Below are 19,586 nucleotides of genomic sequence, written 5' to 3' on the forward strand. Positions count from 1 at the left end.
TTATTTGTTTTTGTACTCTTTTACATCTTTAAAATGCATCAAATATCATGAAATTATTGCAGCTTTCAAACTGCACGCTGCTGTGAAGCTGCGTTGTAAGCCTGAAATACAGTTTCCTGTGGTTAGATTGCAGTACACGCTCCTGAGCTGTGGTTACACTAAGCTCTCCAACAGTCAATGGGGAGGTGTGAGTGCAAGATGGTGTGCACTGTTTAAAAAAACAGACAGTCCTCTGCTCAATCAGTTCTCTGCTTCAAGTCTGTGGGATTCTTGTTTTAACAAAGTGCATCAATCATTTTTTTTTACTACAATATATAGTTGACATGTTCTGTATGCATAATAATTCAACATATTACTTGTTGTAAATGAATTCAGTTTTATGTTGTGTCAACCTAGAAAGCAAACTACCGCTGTCATATATTTTATAGTGAGGTGTTTCAGTTGTGGCCTACACACACAGCGAAACGTTTGTGGGCAAAAGTGCTGCTCAGTGTTGCAAACACGTCAATACGGCGGTAGTTTCAGTTCAGACTCTAGAGACAGCAGAAGAGCGCCTTTTTCTGATCTCATCTTAATTCTCCATGTTTCTTTTTTTCATAGGTAATGCATTGTGAATGGCTCTTCAAGCAACGTACAGACGTCCTCCTCACACCGGTTTCGTGTCTGATGTTCGGCTCGTCTTTACCTGTTCTGCAATTTGAAGACACGGGCACTAAGCAGGGCAGCGGACTTCAGAGAAAGTGAATCTGGCAGCTGCCTACGTCTCGCATACTAACAGAGGAATTTATCCCAGTCTGATATATGAGCATATGGAACAAAACTTGGAGAAGATTGTATGTCTTTCCAACTGTATTTCCTACCTTGGACGACATGGATGCTCTTTTTGAATCGGGTTGACTATCTGTCACCTCATCCCCTCCTTCCTGTCTTTTCATTGGAAGGAGGGTGGGGGATTGGTGTGGCACCCCCTGCCCCTCCTTGTAGAATAGGCTAGTCTAACGAGGCACTACAGCAGTGATTCTTTTCCTCGGCCTTGTGTTTCCTGAAATCTTGCAAGGGCCTCAAAGAAGAGGTTTCCATCCCTAGCCTTGGCGGCATGTCACAGGAGGACGGACGCAGGGTTCCGGTTTCGCAGTCCTATTGTCACTCCCCTGTTCCAGATCTGGACCAGACGAGCAAGCTTTATAAGAGGGAGGTTGGTGGTAAGCCCTACTCTGTGTTAGTGGACAATAAAATGGCAGCCAAGACATTTGTTGGAGACCAGAACATTGGTCAGCTGCCCTCTCAACATGCGACTCAACAGCAACATCAGCAGTATTTCAGAGAAGGAGGACCGGGGCAGGAGGTTGGGACACAAGGGTCCCAGGCCGGAAACGATGGCACATCTGACGACTCGGAAGAAGACTCCGAAGAAGAGGGTGAGGATGAGGACAAGGATGGGGAGGAGGGGGACTTCAAGCGTGAGCAGATCATTGTCGAGGTCAACCTGAACAACCAAACTCTGCATGTTTCCAAGGGAGACAACAAAACAGGAACAGCAGCAGATGACTCTGACAGAGATGGGAGCGACGATGATGAGGAGGATGAGGAAGAAGAGGAGGATGAGGAGAGCCCTGATGACGAAGAGGAAGAAGACGATGAGGAAGATGAGATTGAGAGTCGGCGAACAAGGTCAAAGAGGGTCTGTAGGGTTGCTAGTAGCACGGCAGCACCCAGCCAGCCACGGAGGAAAAGCCTCCGAACTTCCCTAAGCACAGCCTCAGCCGGAATGACCACAAGGGGTCGGAGGAAGCGCATGGAGCCTCCAAAGAGCAAGCGCAGGTCAGCCAGATCAGCCCCATCGTCTGTCGGTGTCACGACAACCGGAGGGAGAGCGGAGGCGGAGGAGAAGGAGCTGCTAGCGTGTGAGAAGTGCCCCCGGGTGTTTAACACGCGCTGGTACCTGGAGAAGCACATGAACGTTACACACAGGCGAATGCAGATCTGCGACAAATGTGGCAAAAAGTTTGTCCTGGAGAGCGAGCTGGCCTTACACCAGCAGACTGACTGTGAGAAGAACATCCAGGTAAAGATAAAAATGCATGTTTATTAAATAAGGAGCTGTCCAAAACAACATTTAACTTCAGCATGTTAAAAGTCAAAACAGGCTGAAGCATTACTCATACTAAACTTCTCAAATTATTAAGATTCAGAACATGAAAAACCAATCAAATTAAGATAAGACCAACCTTTATTTATCCAACAACGGTGAACGGTACACGGCAACGGTATCATGTTGTCATGTACTGTCATTTAATGGTACAGGAGGGCTCAGTTTGGTTTCACTTCCCTAAAACTAAATCATAGACAGGCCGCATATTTAATACCCAAGGGTTATGTATTTTGAATGTCTTTATTTAGCCAGCGGGTAGACTCGACATGAGCTGCATCCGTATTTAAATTTGTAAAGAAACAGTTTCATCCCTCCTTCACAGCTGGTCCTACCTGTTGAAACCAACTTCAGCTGTTAAGCCACAAGTTCATTAACTATTTATTAAAATAATCGAGCAGAAAAATCACATGTATGCTTTCTTCTATGTGACTTAATGTTTCTCATTTATTATCTATTTATTTAAGTCCCATTGACAGACATGCTCTAACGTTTCTTTTGTTAATTATAAAAAAATATCACTTTTAATCCCACTACATTTTTCTGTAAGTAATGGTCAAAACAACAACTTGTCAAAGTATAATCTTTTTTAGTCTGTCTGTGTGATAACATTGCCTGCATTTACTTGTATCTGTTTAGGAAAGATTAATGCAAATAGAGCAGCGTGGCCTTTGCTTAATAGATAACAGAGTTCACTTTAAATCAACAAACAAAATGCATAACCAGTGACACGCTGAGTTTGTGTTAAATGATTAAATACATTTCTCACATGATAAGCAGAGATCTTTAAATTAATCCAAATTAAGTTTAAGTGTACAACATTAAACGCCTGCTTTCATGAGGTGGACCCTCTTCAGCTCAGATGCAATAAGACCACATAGCTGGTGTAGCCAAGTGCTTTATAGAAAGCTAAACTGAGATGACTCCAATTCACTTACACTGTGAAAAGGATTGTTAGGTTCACTCCAGCTCAATCTGGTGGTTCTAACGAGGCTATTGATTAGGGCTGGGCAATTCATCGAAACCGACGTTCAGAACCTCTAACCGACGTAATCTTTCCCGTGTCGATTATTTTCAGGGTAGAGTCACATGACTACACGTCCAATCCGCGACGTGGAGGCAATGTCCGTCTTTTGGCCACATTTTGTCTTTAGGGAATACGACACCGTACAAAAAGGAGTCAAATGTAAAAAGTGCGGGAAAAACTGTTTGCAAGGAGTGCAAGTTATTTATTAGTTGATTTCTACTTTCCAACTAAACTGTGTCGATTTCATTTCAAGCAATGCTTTGATTTCAGTTTGAAATATTCGATAAATAACCACAAAATAGTTCATCAAATATCCCTGCTTTAATAGCTGAGCATATTTACAGTAGAGACCATGTCAGTGAACTAAAAGGGCAAAGAACAAAAACGAATCGAGGTAAAAATGTTCAATTGATGTTCCTGATATTGATTTGAGGTCATATCGCCCAGACCTTCTATTGATCTTGGTCAGACGGTTACATTTAAAGTGATAATATGTCTTGAGCCTTCTGACTTCCAAAAATCTAAATTTTTGTGTGATAACTTTTTTTTTAACTCATGAAGCTGCAAACCATGCTTAAGGACTCTCCAGTGTTCGTAACAACTCTTCACTCTGCTCACAAGAGAAATGATTGAGGAAAGAGAGGCAGAAGAAAATAACTCACATGATAGCTCGGCCTGCGTCCGCCAGAAGGCATGGGAGGAATACTCTAACAAAGTCATTGACTCTTTTCAAGGATGAGACTGCAATTAGGCTTTCTGGCAGTCACTGAACATAAGGGGCTTCAGAAAACACTCTACACTGGTCAAGTCAGTCTCAACTTGAATCCAGTTGAGAATTAGTGAAGTTTTGCAAAGCTTTTCAGAATCTGAAAAAACAAATCCCAAATGTGTAAACTGAAACAGGTTGATCCACAGATTAAAAGGTGACACTGGTGAGTTACCTCTAGTGAATGTCAATACTGAAGTTTAACATTGTGTAGTTACAAATAAAGGGAATCAGTTTATCAGAACTAAACATTACAAGAGCCACACAGGTTGAATGCTTCACTCAAATGTTAAATATTACGATTTAATTAGGAATCACATCAACAAGGGGAACTGGTTATGCTGACATCGACACATGTCACTTTGTTTTCTTCTTGTATGTCTTCCAAACGGTTTTGCTTTTTAAACCATCATTAGAAGACTTGCTGAAGAAATAAAGGAAATCAGACCCATCATGACTTTTCCCCAGCAGAGGGAGCTGCAGTATAATGAAAGAAATGTGGCCCATCAACTCATTGCCTCCAGGTTTAGATGTGCTTAACATTTAGCTACATCAAAAAGCTAGATCTTAATTGTTCTTTTTCTTCTTCTTTAATTTCTCATTTAGTGTGTCTCCTGCAACAAGTCTTTTAAGAAGCTGTGGTCACTTCATGAGCATATTAAGATTGTGCACGGCTATGCAGAGAAGAAGTTCTCATGTGAAATCTGTGAGAAGAAGTTCTACACTATGGCTCACGTCCGTAAGCACATGGTCGGTAAGTGAGGGCCTTTTTTTCCCGGCAGTTTGTACTTTCCTACCAATATATCTCTTACTGGAGGCAACAGCAACAGGAGCAACGTAATGTAATATGTAATAGATATACATTTTATTCCAATGAGTTGTCTCATTGTTGTTCCCTCTCTCCATCTCCTCTCTTTGACCCAGCTCACACAAAAGACATGCCATTCACCTGCGAGACATGTGGGAAGTCGTTTAAACGCAGCATGTCTCTAAAAGTTCACTCGCTCCAGCACTCTGGGGAGAAACCCTTCCGTTGTGAGGTAAGTTTATCACAGTAACATAATGTGTCCAGTCCACATCCATAAGTGACCACTTAGAATCAGGTTTGTCCACATTGATTGTATCAATGCCAACTAAGGCGAATGGATGACAAAATACGTGTTTATACTTTACCTCACTACCTGAGAACCAGATTTCCTGTTGTGGGACATGGAGTAAAAAAAAACCCTGAGACAAATCCTTTTTTTTTTTTTTTTTTTTTTTTTTTTAAGTGTCCAGAAGGGTTGTCCTGCTGTTTGAGACGTATCCTTCAATGTGACTCTAAACACAGATTGTCTTATAGTGCAAGTATTTAGTGCCAGCTGCACTGAAGAGGTTGAAGCTGAAAGGAGCTTTCTATGTCTCTTCTTTTTTCTGTCAACTGTTCACATGCTCCTTGGCTTGAAATATGTGTTGCCATGTTAAAAGTCCTTCATGTATTGGATAAGATATAAGACTGACCCTTTTATTGAGACCATTTCCAGATCCCTTACCTCAGCCTCACCTCAACATAGCCCTGTTGTCATTAGGTCTTTGTACTTTCATATTGATTCCAAGGCCAGAAATGTAAACAAAGAGGAGAGGAGGGGGCTCCACAAACACACACACACACACACCTTAAGACATACAGTACACACACAGCGCTGTTTAGCCTGGCCTGCTGATGCTATACAAGGATCTCATCTCGCCCCCATCACACCTCTGTTACCACCTCCAACTGCAGCTTAGAAGTGGAAGGACCGCCATTCCCACCTTTTATAGAGACATTTATATCGAAGGTTAATATGTTGCAGGGGCGTAAATATTGCATCTTTAGCTGTCAATATGAAAAGAGCTATATTTTAATAAACCTTCCTCATTAAACACCCATGAAGAATGAAGAGAGAACCTATGATCTATAATGCTATCACACTGAAGTGATGGCATGCATTATAACGGTGTGTCATAAGGATTCACTGACAAACCCACTTGTCACCAATGTTCCTGCTTGCCTTTTTTAAATGTATATATTTCTAGCTTTACACTAATAAGCTGTTTGAGATGAGAGACTTAAAGTTACAGTGATTTGTCGTTCTCTATTAAAAAGGAACCTAAAAGTATTTTCATCATATTCACTCTTTTTTTTTTTTTTAACCATAAGAGTGTCTTTCAGAGTGGGAGCCTCCTCATGTGGTGTGAAAATGCATCAGACAGTTATATCATCAGAGCTGTACGGACGAGCTCGAGCCAGACCATGTCAGATATTAGCAAACCACACATTACATAAAAGAAGAACTTAACACTCAGTGTTATACAGCTTTAGAAATCTCTTGTGAAAGCGTTTTGTAACTATGTTTGTGAAAACTTAAGAGCATGTTCCATCCTGCTCAACAGTGTTAGTCTCTGTTCATTATCTTATCTGTGTCATGATTGGTTTAATCAGAGGAATGTTGACGGATGGATTGTTCTACTCAACCCCAAAATCTTTGATGTCAAGGTACTTAAATGGACACCACTCTGGGAACATGTGTGTGTGTGGGTGGAGCTGCTTTAATGAAATGTTTGAAGTCGTACTACACTGTAACGTGATTACATGCTTTCAGAGAGTGTATGTTATGTATAAGCCATTCTCCCAGTCCTGGAGTCTCATATAGAAACTGATGAGAGGAGAGAAATACCCACAGCCCTTTTATTTAGCCAGGTGGTGCCTCGAGGTTATAAATATCTCATTGTAGGAAAAAACATGAAACCGCTGAAATACAAACATATGTTGTGGTACTACGCACTCTAATAACCAGGTTATTGTTCGCTTGCTGCTGTAATTAAATATCTTTAACATGATGTACATATAAGAAACCTGCTGCCTTCATCATGTTAAGGAATTAAGAGAAATCTAAACTAGATTTATGGGGGGAAACTTTCTTGTCCTTGTATAGTTATTTTTGGCTTGGCTACTTCATAGGTGAAATATTTCAATCCAGTGCTTGAGTCTAGATTGTTTTAAACACACATAAATACTTTCCTGAATTTCCTGTCTAACTGGTACCAGTGCCCTGGTTTACTTGGTTTATAGTGTCTGACAGTAGGCCATGAGAAGTAATCATTCTGCAGCGATGTATTTGTAAATATGATCACATAAGAGTTTTTTAACCCTTAAAAGGCTTGAGGATGATTTTATTAATCAATCTGTAAACGTATGTGAGAAGATGTGTTAAGGTAGAAACTTACTCACACCAGTAAACAAACCTAGAAAGAGCAGAGTGTGACATGTATTGACCTGCTGTGTGCATGTTATGTTGTTTCTGCTGCAGAACTGTGACGAGCGATTCCAGTACAAGTACCAGCTGCGCTCCCACATGAGCATTCACATCGGACACAAGCAGTTCATGTGCCAATGGTGTGGCAAAGACTTCAACATGAAACAGTATTTTGATGAGCACATGAAAACACACACAGGTGAGAAAACCACAAGTTAAGCCACCTAAATGTACCCATAATCCTTGTAGACAGACCAACATTCTGTAATTCTGTTGTTATGGCCTCTTTTTTTTTTTTTTTTTTTTTTTTTTTTTTTTTACTGGGAACTCTTTCAGGAACCTTTCATACAAAGTGAGGAGCTAATCCTGATTAAATAAAACCTTAACCGATGTAGTAGTGAAACGGATCATAGCTGATCCTTGATTGACAGCACCCTCTGCAGATCTGATTGATCGTGATCCAGTTGGAACCGTGAGATTTGTGATCCAGTGCACCACTACAATGTAGCGATCGAAGAACAAAGCTTTAAATTTAGCGTGCAGGCTATTGTTCTCATTCTATAGATCTTGTTCCATTGTGAATGAAGCTTACAATTAACAATTAGGGTGTGGTTTACAGTCAAGAACATGGAGTTTTCAAACACAACAGTGAAGATATACAACCTGTATGCTGCATTCAGAACACTAGGACACTATAGTGTGTACTAATAGATCAGTATTTTATAGGTCTTGAAGGTAAAGTTATTGTTTTGTGTGTGTGTAAAAAAAAAAAGCAAAGCAGATGGTGTCAGAAAAATTATTGACAACTGTACGAGTGATATATATAATCTGAAAAAGGAATATCACTTGACTTAGACTTGGTCGCACTGGCAATCTGTACCGTGCCGTACTCAAGCACGATTGACCCCCCGCTGTTCCACTACCCTGCTGGCCGGCACGGCTTATTCTAAGTCATTTTAATCATATACAGCCATAAATAAAATAAAAAATAAAAGAGTCGCGCGGCAGAGTCCGCAGCCGCACGTCGGAGAAAGACACAGAGAATGTGACAGCTACTTTGTGGCTTATATTGAGTCATTTTAGTCAGATACATGAAACTCTGGATTTCTCCACAATGAAGGCTGTCAGCGTTGTGTAACCGCGTACCCACACCTCTCCGAATTGCCAGTGTGACCGCGCCCTCACTCAGCAGAGCCTTACAATGCCCCGCCTTTCTGGCACCAGTCTTCCTCCTTTCTCTGCACATCTCCTTTCCATGATCTACATTTGAATATCACAGAGCTGTTCAACAGTCAATAACAAAGAACATTAGGCTCTCCTTAACTACTTTTGATTGATCTTCACAGTCCTTTGGTTACATATGAATAGGAACAAGAAAAACGTCCTAAAGGACTTTCTGTTGTAAATTTAAGTCCTTGATTTAAAAAAAAAACAAAAAAAAAAAACCTCTGTTTATTTTAAATTGATGTAAGTTATATATTTTTTAAGTTTTATTCTGATTCTTACATTTCTCAATTCAGAAAGCCTACAATTCTTAAGAGTGCAGATTTGAGAGCTTTGCCCTACAACGTTCCTGCGTCTATCCAGCCCGCCAGCCGGTCACCATGCAGTGTCCTAAAAAAGAATGTTATGGGATGTTTCAAGCTTAACATTATAGTGAAAAAAGCAGGAAGCCTTTGCCCAGATTTTGTAATTATAGGAATGTTTCTACATCAAAGAGAGGCTTGCATATATTGTGGCTTATAATGGCTACCCAGACATATGCTGAATTACATCCCTCTGATTTTCTGTCCCTTCTGCATTGCTATTTCTAAGACCAAACTGAGCAGTGCAGCCTGCACGTCCCTCAATGTTTTTCTCCAGCCATGTCTGTCGTGGGTGGAAACACTGTCGGCCCTCATGCTTTATTTGTAAGGTGTAATTACGCTACCCCTTTCCACTAGCAACTACTTTAGCCTCCTGCAGGAGGAGACACACCCAGTGGTACCCTATAATAGACAGCACACATGTTCAACTCAAACTCCAAACGTTTGCTATACTCCACACATATTTAGCATTTTGGTGAGTAATGTAACAGTAAACGAAGACAAGCACATTAAGTGTCACCTTTTGATATTCCGTTGGTTTGGAGCATCTTCGCACGTAACATGCCAGAATGAGGCATTTACAAAGCCCTTCAGCAGCCTGTTAATAGACGGCTGTGTGGGTGGTAGCAGGCACATTTAGCAGCTCCATGGAGGGAGGTTAATGAGAGCGGCATTCCAACGGAGCTGCTGTTGTTCACTTTCACATCTCCTCTCCTCAAAGTGTGAATTGTAATCGCTTCCTGTGGAGTGGGTGGGTTGGCAGCAGAGACTCTCAATACAAGATGGCAACTTCTTAACATTTTTAAAAGACAACTATTGCTTTCTGTGGAGAGAAATGGTTAGAGGGAAAGGTAAAACATTGTCACTGTGAGGGATTTACGTGGCTTATTTTTTAATCACTTTTGCCAGCAAAAGATTTACCTGATGCATCATTTCATTTTCTCTGTGAAGCACTCATCTTTTTGTGAACTGAAACATTTGTTGACGTCCCTACTCATCAGTGTTTCTTTGAATCTGTGCAGGAGAGAAGCCTTTCATTTGTGAGATTTGTGGGAAGAGCTTCACCAGCCGGCCCAACATGAAGCGCCACCGTCGCACTCACACTGGGGAGAAGCCATATCCCTGCGAGGTGTGCGGCCAACGCTTCCGCTTCTCCAACATGCTCAAAGCACACAAAGAGAAGTGTTTTCGGGTCACCAGTCCTGTCGTTCTGCAGACCAGCGGCCCCCCTGTGCCTGTTCGCATCTTTGCCAACTCCTTCTCCTCCACTTCCTCTGGTCCCGGCCCCTCAGCTGCCACCCCGGCCACCACCTCAGCACCCCTTGGCCTCAGTCCGACAGGAGCATCCATACCTCCACGAGGCCCTTTGGGACATACATTCTCCCATGTACAGCTCCACTCAACTCCCTCTCACCACCACCCACTACCGCAGACAACCCAGCAACACCTCTCAAACACACCCCAACACGCCCCACCTCACCCCCACCACCACCTGGCCGTGCCCCCGGTCTCCCACCTGCCCCCGCCCCCGGCTCTTTTTAAGAGTGAGCCATTAAACCACTGCGGGCACGAAGACAGCAGCTACCTGCACCATATGGCCACCCCTGACAAGGGCCCCGGGGCCCCACAGCATCACTGAAGCGTGCTCCAGCTCTACAGGCCCACACCGTACCTGGCCTTGATCCCCCTGTTCTCCAAACCCTTCCTCAGTATCACAGTTGGTCGGTTGCACCTCTAAAAAGATTTAAATCATTCAAGCTAAACATGCACACCTTGTGTGTCTGTGAATCAGACTGATACACCCGACGTGCACACATAATTTAAGAAATACCCTGCTCAACTGACAAAGATTATACAACCTCTAGATTATTTTTGGTGTACATTTTCTGAGAAAGTTTACACAAGATAACCTCTGTGCGAACTCTGGATTGTACATTGACAGGTGTAAAGTTTCTCGTTTTCATCTTAAGCTGCTGATGGAAGTTCAAATATGTGTTACCTGTTTTTCTTGGGTCATCAAGGATCAGTGTCATTGAAATTTCCCTTTCATGTGAAATTCTTGACTCATGGTTGAACACTGGTCTGGACTCTTGATTTGTGTGCGGGTTCTCCCCATAGCAATACTTAACTTGTCCTCCTCGTTGTACTGCAGAGAATGTTGGAAGTGGTTCTACTTGAACCTTCGTCTGTCCTATGGCCAATGCAAAGGCTTTCTGTCAGAAGAGCAACAGCAGTAGTGTCAGGGGTGACAGTAAGGGTGGGGGGAGGGGCTAATTTTGTAATGGAACTTGGCAAAAAGGTTTTGTAAATGTTTGTAGAATCTAGTAAAGTCTGGATTCATCTCATGGTTATCAACGGTGCTTTCCATTCCAGTATAAAAATATTTCTTAATTTTTCTTTTCCATTTGATTTTCAGAGGTGTAATATAACAAAATAACAAAACGTGTATTGTGTCATACAGAACATGTCTTGCCAGCCTGGCTGTTTTACAGTGGCTTTGAGATTTGACCAGATGTTTTATGATGACGAAACTCAAGTTATGCAGGACATGCCGTAGACATACGCACTCATAAACCTTCACACTTACTCCAAGCACACACACACACACACACACACACACACACACACACACAAAGGCAAAGAGCATATTGTCACTGATTTACTTGCTGTTATTGGTGCAACCTCAGCTCTCAGTACTGTTGGTCAACATATGCTTCTAGATAACAGATGACTGTCAAATACTGCCACTGTGAGGGGCCAGATCATGGCCCCATCAGGATTTACCCCAACCTCCTTTCGCTGCTGTCCAAATGATACGGGTTACCATGTTAAAGGTCATTTGACACACACAGTATACACATCTGGGACCTTTCTCATCACAGTTCTTAACAGGCAAAATATGCATATTCCTCTCAGCCTATATTCCACAGTTTGGTCTTTGGGGGGCTCTTGTGATGTACAGGTTATTTTGTTTGTTTTGTTGTTCACTTCGATCATACTGACAAACTCTGATTTACACAGGCAAATGAGCGTCTCAACCTGTCGAATGTTGCCTAAGCAGAAATGATTGCTGAAGAGTCATTCACGTCTTTATTTTTTAATGTTCTCTGATCATTTGCTCAGTTTTAAGCTAATGAATGGTTCTGCAGTGTAGATATACTGTTGTTAGCACATGATAGGAAATGTCAGGATAAAAGGCAGTGATACCATTTTTAATACTTGTATAAACAAATATGTGATCAAGTCAGCGATAGAAATTACATTATTAATGTAAGAGCCGATGGTGTGAATGTTTTTAGGTTCAAACAAGCCGATATGAATTTGGATTGCCTGGTCGGTAGCCCTTCACCCATTCTGACTGCTATCTGATGTGTGTTTAGAGGGGGGTAGCATTGAGCTGTGTGTGTGTGTGTGTGTGTGTGTGTGTGTGTGTGTGTGAGAGAGAGAGAGAGAGAGAGAGCATGCATAGGCCTCTACCAGTCTTTGTCTGGTTATCCCCAGTGCTCTTGTACCAAAAGCTGCTTTTACACAGTGTGCCCCATATATATAGTTGCATTTCGGGATATCGGAGATGGACAATAGCAGTAAATTGAACTCAGTTCTTTCTACTGCTCAAACAGAATCTAGTCTGAAGTGGTTAAGCTCAGTAGTTTAGGATGCCCCCTTCTTTATTTGAGACCTGCAATTATCCTGCCATTTCTGCGGGTCTTGATAACCGCTGCATTTTCTGCTTCACCCTGTCCCCTCACTGCTGTGCTTCAGCATTTTGCAGTATGGATCTTTTGTCTTTTTTTTTTTTTTTTTTAATTATTATTATTTTAAAGCCTTTTTTCTTTTGTGTGTATTCTCTGCACTTTACTGCTGCGTGGGAGAGGCGCAGGGAAAGGAGGGACTGACAATGCATTGTGGAACAGAGTGCAGTTACGGCTGCATGGGAAAAGGTGGAGGCGATTACTTTGAGTGGATGTTTTTAGGCAAGGAAAGGAGGAGAATCCCGGGTAGAGTTGGTTAATTTGGAGGGGGACCAGAGCAAATGAAGGACATTTCTTTTATTAAGTGCACACAGTTAATTCCCTACTCTTCAAAGAGGAACACATTTGCTCCAGCACGGACCTCCGCTAAAAGTGAAAGTAATGTTCTTTGCTTTGGCGACTTTACACAAGCCTTTTCTGAGCAGTCTGAAATACATTCTTCTGTTGACTTCATTCAGAGTTTCTCTCTATCGTGTCCTGTTTGGTCTCTCAGTTTGCCGAATGATTCTCCTCCTCCTTTCTTTGTTATATAGAATGCACTTTCTACTAAAATTCTTGGCTAGTTAAGAAAAAAATAACATTGTATGTTCTTTAAAGACGTTTAAAAAAAATCAATATAATTTTTTTTTTCCCCTTTGTATTTTTAACCACTTAATGTAGCATTGTGTATTTTATTATTGTATCTGGTACAAAATGTGCAGCTTTATAATGTCCTGGTTTGTCCTTTTTTGTATGTTATCTGGAGATTGGGGAGAAGTGGAAAAAGTTGGGCCTTTTTTGATAATGTACATTTAACTGACTGCTAACTTTGAAAGTAAAAACAAGTAGCCATGATTATCACAGATGTGTGTGCCTCTTTATCTTTGGGTGCAGTGAGTTCTGAATGGAGATTTAGATACTTACAACAAAAAAAAAGGGCGATAAAATAAACAGTGTACACAACATGTTTCTAAAAGCGGGTCACTGGGTTTAGTCACTTTCATACGGAGTGTAAACTGAGTGCTGTTATTCTTCTGTTTTGGGTTCAGTGGGTTCACCTGTAACCACACAACGTCTGCCGGCTGCACATGAAAAGCACAAACGTAAGCTGCTGAGCCGTCAAGAGCTTTCATATGACGAGGGAACTTTTAGATCCCCTTTTTGTGACTACTTCCCTCTCTTTTGACGGGCAACCAAAAAACAAAACAATAGCAAATATTTTTGGACAAAAATAGACTGTTTAGATTAGAAGATGTAGCATTAGGCTGAGGGACAGTATGTTGGTCAGAGCCCTTTCTGTCAGCGACCTCTGACAAAGATTCTAATGTAAGGTAACATACAGCTTGGGTCTTTTCTTGTCGACACCTTCAATTTTAGATGAAGCAGAATGGAGAAAGGTTTATTTGAAGTGTATAAAAATTGAAAATCAAAGCCAGGGTAGTGTGACGAATTTTCCCCAAAACATCCTGTCTATGTGTAAACTAGAACTATGTGCACATTCGTCCATTAGCAGATTTTTCTTCCTCTAAGGTCACAAAGATTTTAACTAGAGAAACTCCTGAAATGTTGTGCCGTGCCCTCTATACCACCAGAGGTGTTTTTAAGTGGCACAGCAATGAGTCACATAGTCCTTTAAGGTATCCGAGCAAGAAAAGTGTGAGTGACTCACTGATGGTGAGTGGGTGGTCAGGTAGCGAGGCTCACTTCAGGAGCACAGGAGATAATAACACATCTCCATTCCCATTTGAGTTTGAAAATAGTCCCTCACCCCAGCTGTTAGTCATTACGCCTGGTGGTGTAGAGGAGGGAGGAGGCTGCGTCTGTCAGCAGGGAGATAAGGAGAGGAGGGCTTCACGCTGGGTTTTTTTTTTTTTTAGGGGAGCATCACTGCTCTGGATGTTGCTGCTTGGTTCATTAATTGCTGTGTTTGTTTGTGAGGATTGAATTTAGAACGTCTTGTGGAGAAACAAGCAGCTGCCATCACTCTCGCAGCTCATCTTTCACTGTATATTTAATATTATATTAAATAGAAGGACTTCATTATTTCACATCAGTATCTGATGTATTACATTTATTCTTATCAGAATCTTAATTGTGATTCTGCTGTGCGTTTCCGTTGCAGATGAGCTCAGTGGTCAAAGCAGAGTCTTTTTCACTCGCTTTGACACTGACCCAAATTCTTATCAGTCTGTTGAAGGAGAAACATTTAACCATTAGGGCTACTAATAGGCTGTTCTTGAAATACACTTACACACTCTTGATCTCTATTAGGGGCAGGAATTCTTTTGTGTCAAACTATGAAGCACATTTGGCTAATCTCAACTAATACTTGGGATTAGTCAAATATGTTCCTGTGACTGGATAAAACTTAGTAACATACTTCATGGTTTCCCTGCACCAGGCTCCAAAAAAACCTAAAACTTGCTGATCTTTTCTTGACTGTTCATATTTGTTTTCCCACTGTGTGTCCCATTTTTTTAAATGCTCATTTGGAATGTCTGAGTGTAGGCTACTTTGTGTTTGAGTTATAACCATAGACTGTAAATATTACTTATAACCTGCCCTGAGACTGAAAGTCATTAACATGTAAAAATAAGTTAGAAACAAATATTGACACAGTCACTATTTTAACACTGACGGTCCTGAGCATATCCAGGAAACAGAACGTTCACTGTCCTTTTTTGTCTTGTTTTTCTTTCTTCCCCCTTTCCCCTCCCACCTCGCTCTTTCTCCTCGCCTTTCCTTGGAAGTATCGCGCACGCGCTCAGTGCGCTGTTATTAAGGGGCGGACTTGTAGGCGCGGTCACGTGCGCAGCCGCACGTTTCGACTGTCACATAAAAGTGCTCGTCCCACCGGCCGACCGGCGGATCTCTGCCTCTGCTCCCTGTGAGACCGGACCGGATCGGAACCAGCGGCGGTGAAACAGTAATATTCTTTTTTGCACGGAATAGAATTTGAAATAGTGGAAGATTAATGTTGAGGTTTGTTTTGATAAGATTGGGAGGCTGACAAGTTTTATTCAGATCAGATGGACCTCCTGTCTTCAGTTGTAGAATTAATTGCGTTTTAGTTAAGTTTTATAAAAAGTTATTTTAACCTTTGTGTGTTCAGACTTGTTTCATCCATTGTTTCTCCTCCTATAGAGATAAAACCAGACGCTTGCTTGAAGGAGCCTCGCGGTGTGTTTTCATCCACTGCTGAAATCAGCTCAGGTATGCAGACAGAAACTAATGTGCACTCTACGACAAAGGGCTGACCTTTTTTGGTCTTGAACATTTGAAAAATATGCTTGCTGCCTTGCAGAATCTGCATGAAGCCGATTCTACACGCACGCCTATATGCAAATAATCCCATTTCCCTCCTAATTTTCTATTCTGCTGCAGCAGGTAACCACCGACTCTACCTTCTGTTTACTGCCTACCTTTGCAGAAAGTCACTTCAGAGAGTCTTGCTGTGCCCTCATCTGATAGACAGAGCTGCTGGATGGCTGCTTTGCTCTCAGCCCTTTTAAAGTTATAGGCAATATTCAGATTGTTTTGTCTGTTTCCTTGTTATATATATTTGATTCTGTTTTTACCTCCACCCAACCCCCCATTCCTTTGCCTATTTATGCAGTGGTGTTTTCCAGATATCCATCCTCAGTAACCTCCACCCTCTTGGCCCGCCTCACGTGGGATGTGTAGTGTGAGAGCACTGGTGGAGATTTGATCCCACTTTGCTACAGTAGGCTATAAGAGGTGTGGCATAGTCAATCATGGGGGATTCGATCTTCAACTGCTGTTATGTCCCACCCCACCCCTCAGGCGACAGGGAGCCCCCCGGGTCCAGACGCGCAGAGATCATGGCCTCCCACATCTCCAACGACAAGCGCTTCCTCATCTTCTTCGACTTCGACGAGACGATTGTGGACGAAACCAGCGACGACATGGTGGTGCAGGCCGCACCGGGTCAGCACCTGCCAGGTTGGCTGAAGGACACCTACCAGCCCGGCCGCTACAACGAGTACATGCAGCGCGTACTGGCCTACCTGGCGGAGCAGGGCGTCACGGAGAGCGACATGCGTAACGTCATGGAGAAGATGCCGGCAACACCTGGCATGCTCACCCTCCTTCAGTACCTCCGCACCCGGCCCCAGACGGACTTTGAGGTGGTGCTGTTGTCCGACGCGAACACCTTCTTCATCGAGTCGTGGCTCCGACGCGCAGGGGCTCGCCAGCTCTTCCACCGGATCTTCTCCAACCCCGCCACGTTCAACAAGGACGGCCGACTCGTGATGCGGCCCTTCCACTCCCACGACTGCCCTCGGTGCCCAGACAACATGTGCAAGCAGGTGGTGGTCAGGGACTACGTGGCCCGCAGGACTCAGGAGAGAGGCCGTCCGTACCAGAGGGTCTTCTACGTGGGGGACGGAGCCAACGACTTCTGCCCCGCGCTCTCTCTTGGGCCCCGGGACGTGGCTTTCCCGCGGAGGGAGTTCCCCATGCACAGGCTGATCACAGAGACCCACGAGGCCATGCCCGGGGAGTTCAAGGCGGTCACAGTGCCGTGGGCGAACGCAGAAGACGTGGTGCAGAGGCTGAGGAAGCACGTTGTAGAGTAGAGGGTCACGGGTAGAGACAGAGGGGAAGATGACACTATTAGTCAAATCCTCAGATAAAGTATTCAAGGCAATAAACCTGCACGTGCCTTCAGCTCCTCATGTTTTGGTCCAGAGGTCAGGCCATCTTTACCATCAGCAGGTTAATGATTCTCAGCAACCTTAAACAATTAGCCTTAACCTAATGTTTGTTATAAATTCATTATTGGGTGTAAGGATGTATCTTTATGGTTGAGTGTATTGTATCACTAATATCCTTCAATGGGACTTGCGTTGCTTCCAAACGGGGTCACTATGAGATCAGTACAAGTACTTCAATAGCATATATTAAAAATAGAAAGGAAAAAAAGACTATATGGACAGTTAAACTAACTTAATGTCTGGTAACTTTTTAATTTCAAGTTTAAGTGTGTTTTACTACAAACTGCACTTTAAGAATATGAAATAAGACTTTATAGTCTCAGTAAATAAAATCAGATATGATGACAATGGGCATTTCAACATATCTGCAATATTTTATTTTTTTTGGGGGGGGATTCTCAGAATAGGTCTGATTAACATATATGTTATGACTTTGTTGTAAGAGTGTTTTTGTTTGTTGGAACATGTCAATCAGTCTGTTGTGTCGTCACTGTGTGGGCTAGGCCTACTGAAGAACTAATGATCACCAGCAGGAATAAAGCCATCAACTGAAACCCGGCCTGTGTCTGACTTTTATTATCAAATCTCGCCTATGTCCACATGATTAAATCATTAACATCACTGTCGTAACATTCATGCATCAGTACCTTCAAAGGGCTCTATTTTATAATTGAAGACAAATCACAATGTCTAGCACACTGATAACACAAGTAAACTGCATAGGCTCATATTAAAGGTAAACAGTTTGTCCTGTTAAATTAAATGAAGAGAGATTATTAAAAAAAAAAAAAAATTAATCTACCATATCATGCACATAAAGTTCAAAGGTTTTCCCTTGCTGTACTATGTTGATGTCTTTTTTGGCTATATATTCTTTTTAGTAGTCTATTTATTTATTTGTACAGTAAGGGGAAAAAAACATTTAACAAATAACTAAATAGACAATATTCAGTGCAGGAAGGGGTAGAAAACTCAAAGAGCTTATTAGATAACAAAAGATAATTAAGATGCAGAAAAAATAATAGGCTATGTACACAGATATTTTGACAAACAAAAGCTGTGTGTGTGTGTGTGTGTGTGTGTGTGTGTGTGCGCGCACACCTGTATTGACACCAAAACAAAAATACTGCTAGTAAAAATGTACAAGTAATTCTGATCAACCATAAATACATGGATAATGAGAATAGCAGTTAAATGTTATTTCAGGCATTTCTTTGTAACATTTTACTGAGCAGCAGGTTTTTGACAGATGGGAATACATATTCCATCATTTGCTGCCTCTGAATCGAAAATTGACTTCTGTCAAACATTTCGGAGAAGGAAGATATAAAGCTTGACTGGTTGAGTACGAATGGAGCTGGGGATTAAGAATACAGTAATTATTGAAGTGCTCGGGGATATTCCCTTCACTTGATGTTTTATACATTTAAACACGCATATTTGAGAAATATAGATGTTATAAATGTTAAGAATCTGGAGCTTCTGAAACAAAGGAGCAGAAGAAGCATGAGACTCTGATCGGTTTGTAATCCTGACAAAGAGTTAAAATACACCTATTGTTATGAATACTGGTGTAGTATGTATCAATATACCAATGTAATATAAGCTAAATTCAAATCTTGAGGATTTTGTGCCAGGGAAGTAACCGCTAGTATTATTAGCAAAAGTATGTTAGAAATGCCTATTTCATCTAAAAGTTTTATACAGTAGAGTAGACATTTTATTTTCATATAGCAGAGTTAAAACAATAGGTTTAAACTTGAGTATATTGCATCAAGTGTGACTGTTTAATGCCATCTAGTGGTCGTGGTGCATAACTACATCTACGTTTATTTATTTTTTTAGCTTTCTATTCATTTATTTGTTTAAAAAAATGTAGATTATCTTTAGTAGGAAAGTATTGTACACTTTCGCCCATAGATTGAAGCTTAGTGTAGTTGATAGGCTACATTGGCTTCATGTCTATCGTTTATACTACAGGGTATCAGGACAAGACTCAGGTTTTGTTTTTGGAGATTAAATGGGTACAATCTCCCATCGAGTATGTTCATAATAAAACTTAATATAACAGTCATAATCTTCGTTGCACTGTGTGACAACTATGGTGACAGATGGAGGGCCTGGGATTAATTACAATCAAGGCAAGTATTTACTGCACGAAGGTCAAGGCAGATATGATAACATTACTAGGCTAGATATTCAGGTAAGAACAAAAAAAGAAAACTTTGTAAAAAAAAAAAAAGTATAAATAAAACTATTGCTCTGTGTCTGTGTGGCTATGTACAAGTGTTTCTCCATAGTAGAAGTAATTTA

At 41.7% G+C, this 19,586-nt stretch overlaps 2 protein-coding genes across 3 annotated transcripts; both read left to right on the forward strand.

Annotated features, from left to right (window-relative positions):
* Positions 1 to 1,018: 1,018 nt before the first annotated feature.
* Positions 1,019 to 13,389, forward strand: znf652 (zinc finger protein 652; the record flags this gene model as incomplete). The annotated part of the gene is made up of 5 exons (XM_061027009.1): positions 1,019 to 2,065; positions 4,549 to 4,696; positions 4,867 to 4,982; positions 7,272 to 7,416; positions 9,826 to 13,389. Coding segments are annotated over 5 exons (2,073 nt in total), but the record flags the coding sequence as incomplete, so codon positions are not given.
* A 1,944-nt stretch (positions 13,390 to 15,333) lies between these two features.
* Positions 15,334 to 17,827, forward strand: phospho1 (phosphoethanolamine/phosphocholine phosphatase 1). Of its 2 annotated transcripts, XM_061027279.1 has the most exons (3): positions 15,334 to 15,460; positions 15,679 to 15,747; positions 16,339 to 17,827. In XM_061027279.1, the coding sequence occupies exon 3, from the start codon at positions 16,377 to 16,379 to the stop codon at positions 17,133 to 17,135; it is 759 nt and encodes a 252-aa protein (XP_060883262.1). In that variant the 5' UTR covers positions 15,334 to 15,460; positions 15,679 to 15,747; positions 16,339 to 16,376; the 3' UTR covers positions 17,136 to 17,827. The 2 variants fall into 2 exon arrangements, with proteins under 2 accessions (XP_060883262.1, XP_060883261.1); XM_061027278.1 differs by lacking the exons at positions 15,334 to 15,460; positions 15,679 to 15,747 and having other exon boundaries at positions 15,760 to 17,827.
* Positions 17,828 to 19,586: the final 1,759 nt, after the last annotated feature.

This window comes from Labrus mixtus, chromosome 20 (assembly GCF_963584025.1).
Source record: "Labrus mixtus chromosome 20, fLabMix1.1, whole genome shotgun sequence".
NCBI lineage: Eukaryota > Metazoa > Chordata > Actinopteri > Labriformes > Labridae > Labrus > Labrus mixtus.

Coding starts and splice junctions, on each gene's coding strand:
- phospho1 (XM_061027278.1), top strand. CDS start 16,290: ATGGGGGATTCGATCTTCAACTGCTGTTATGTCCCACCCCACCCCTCA.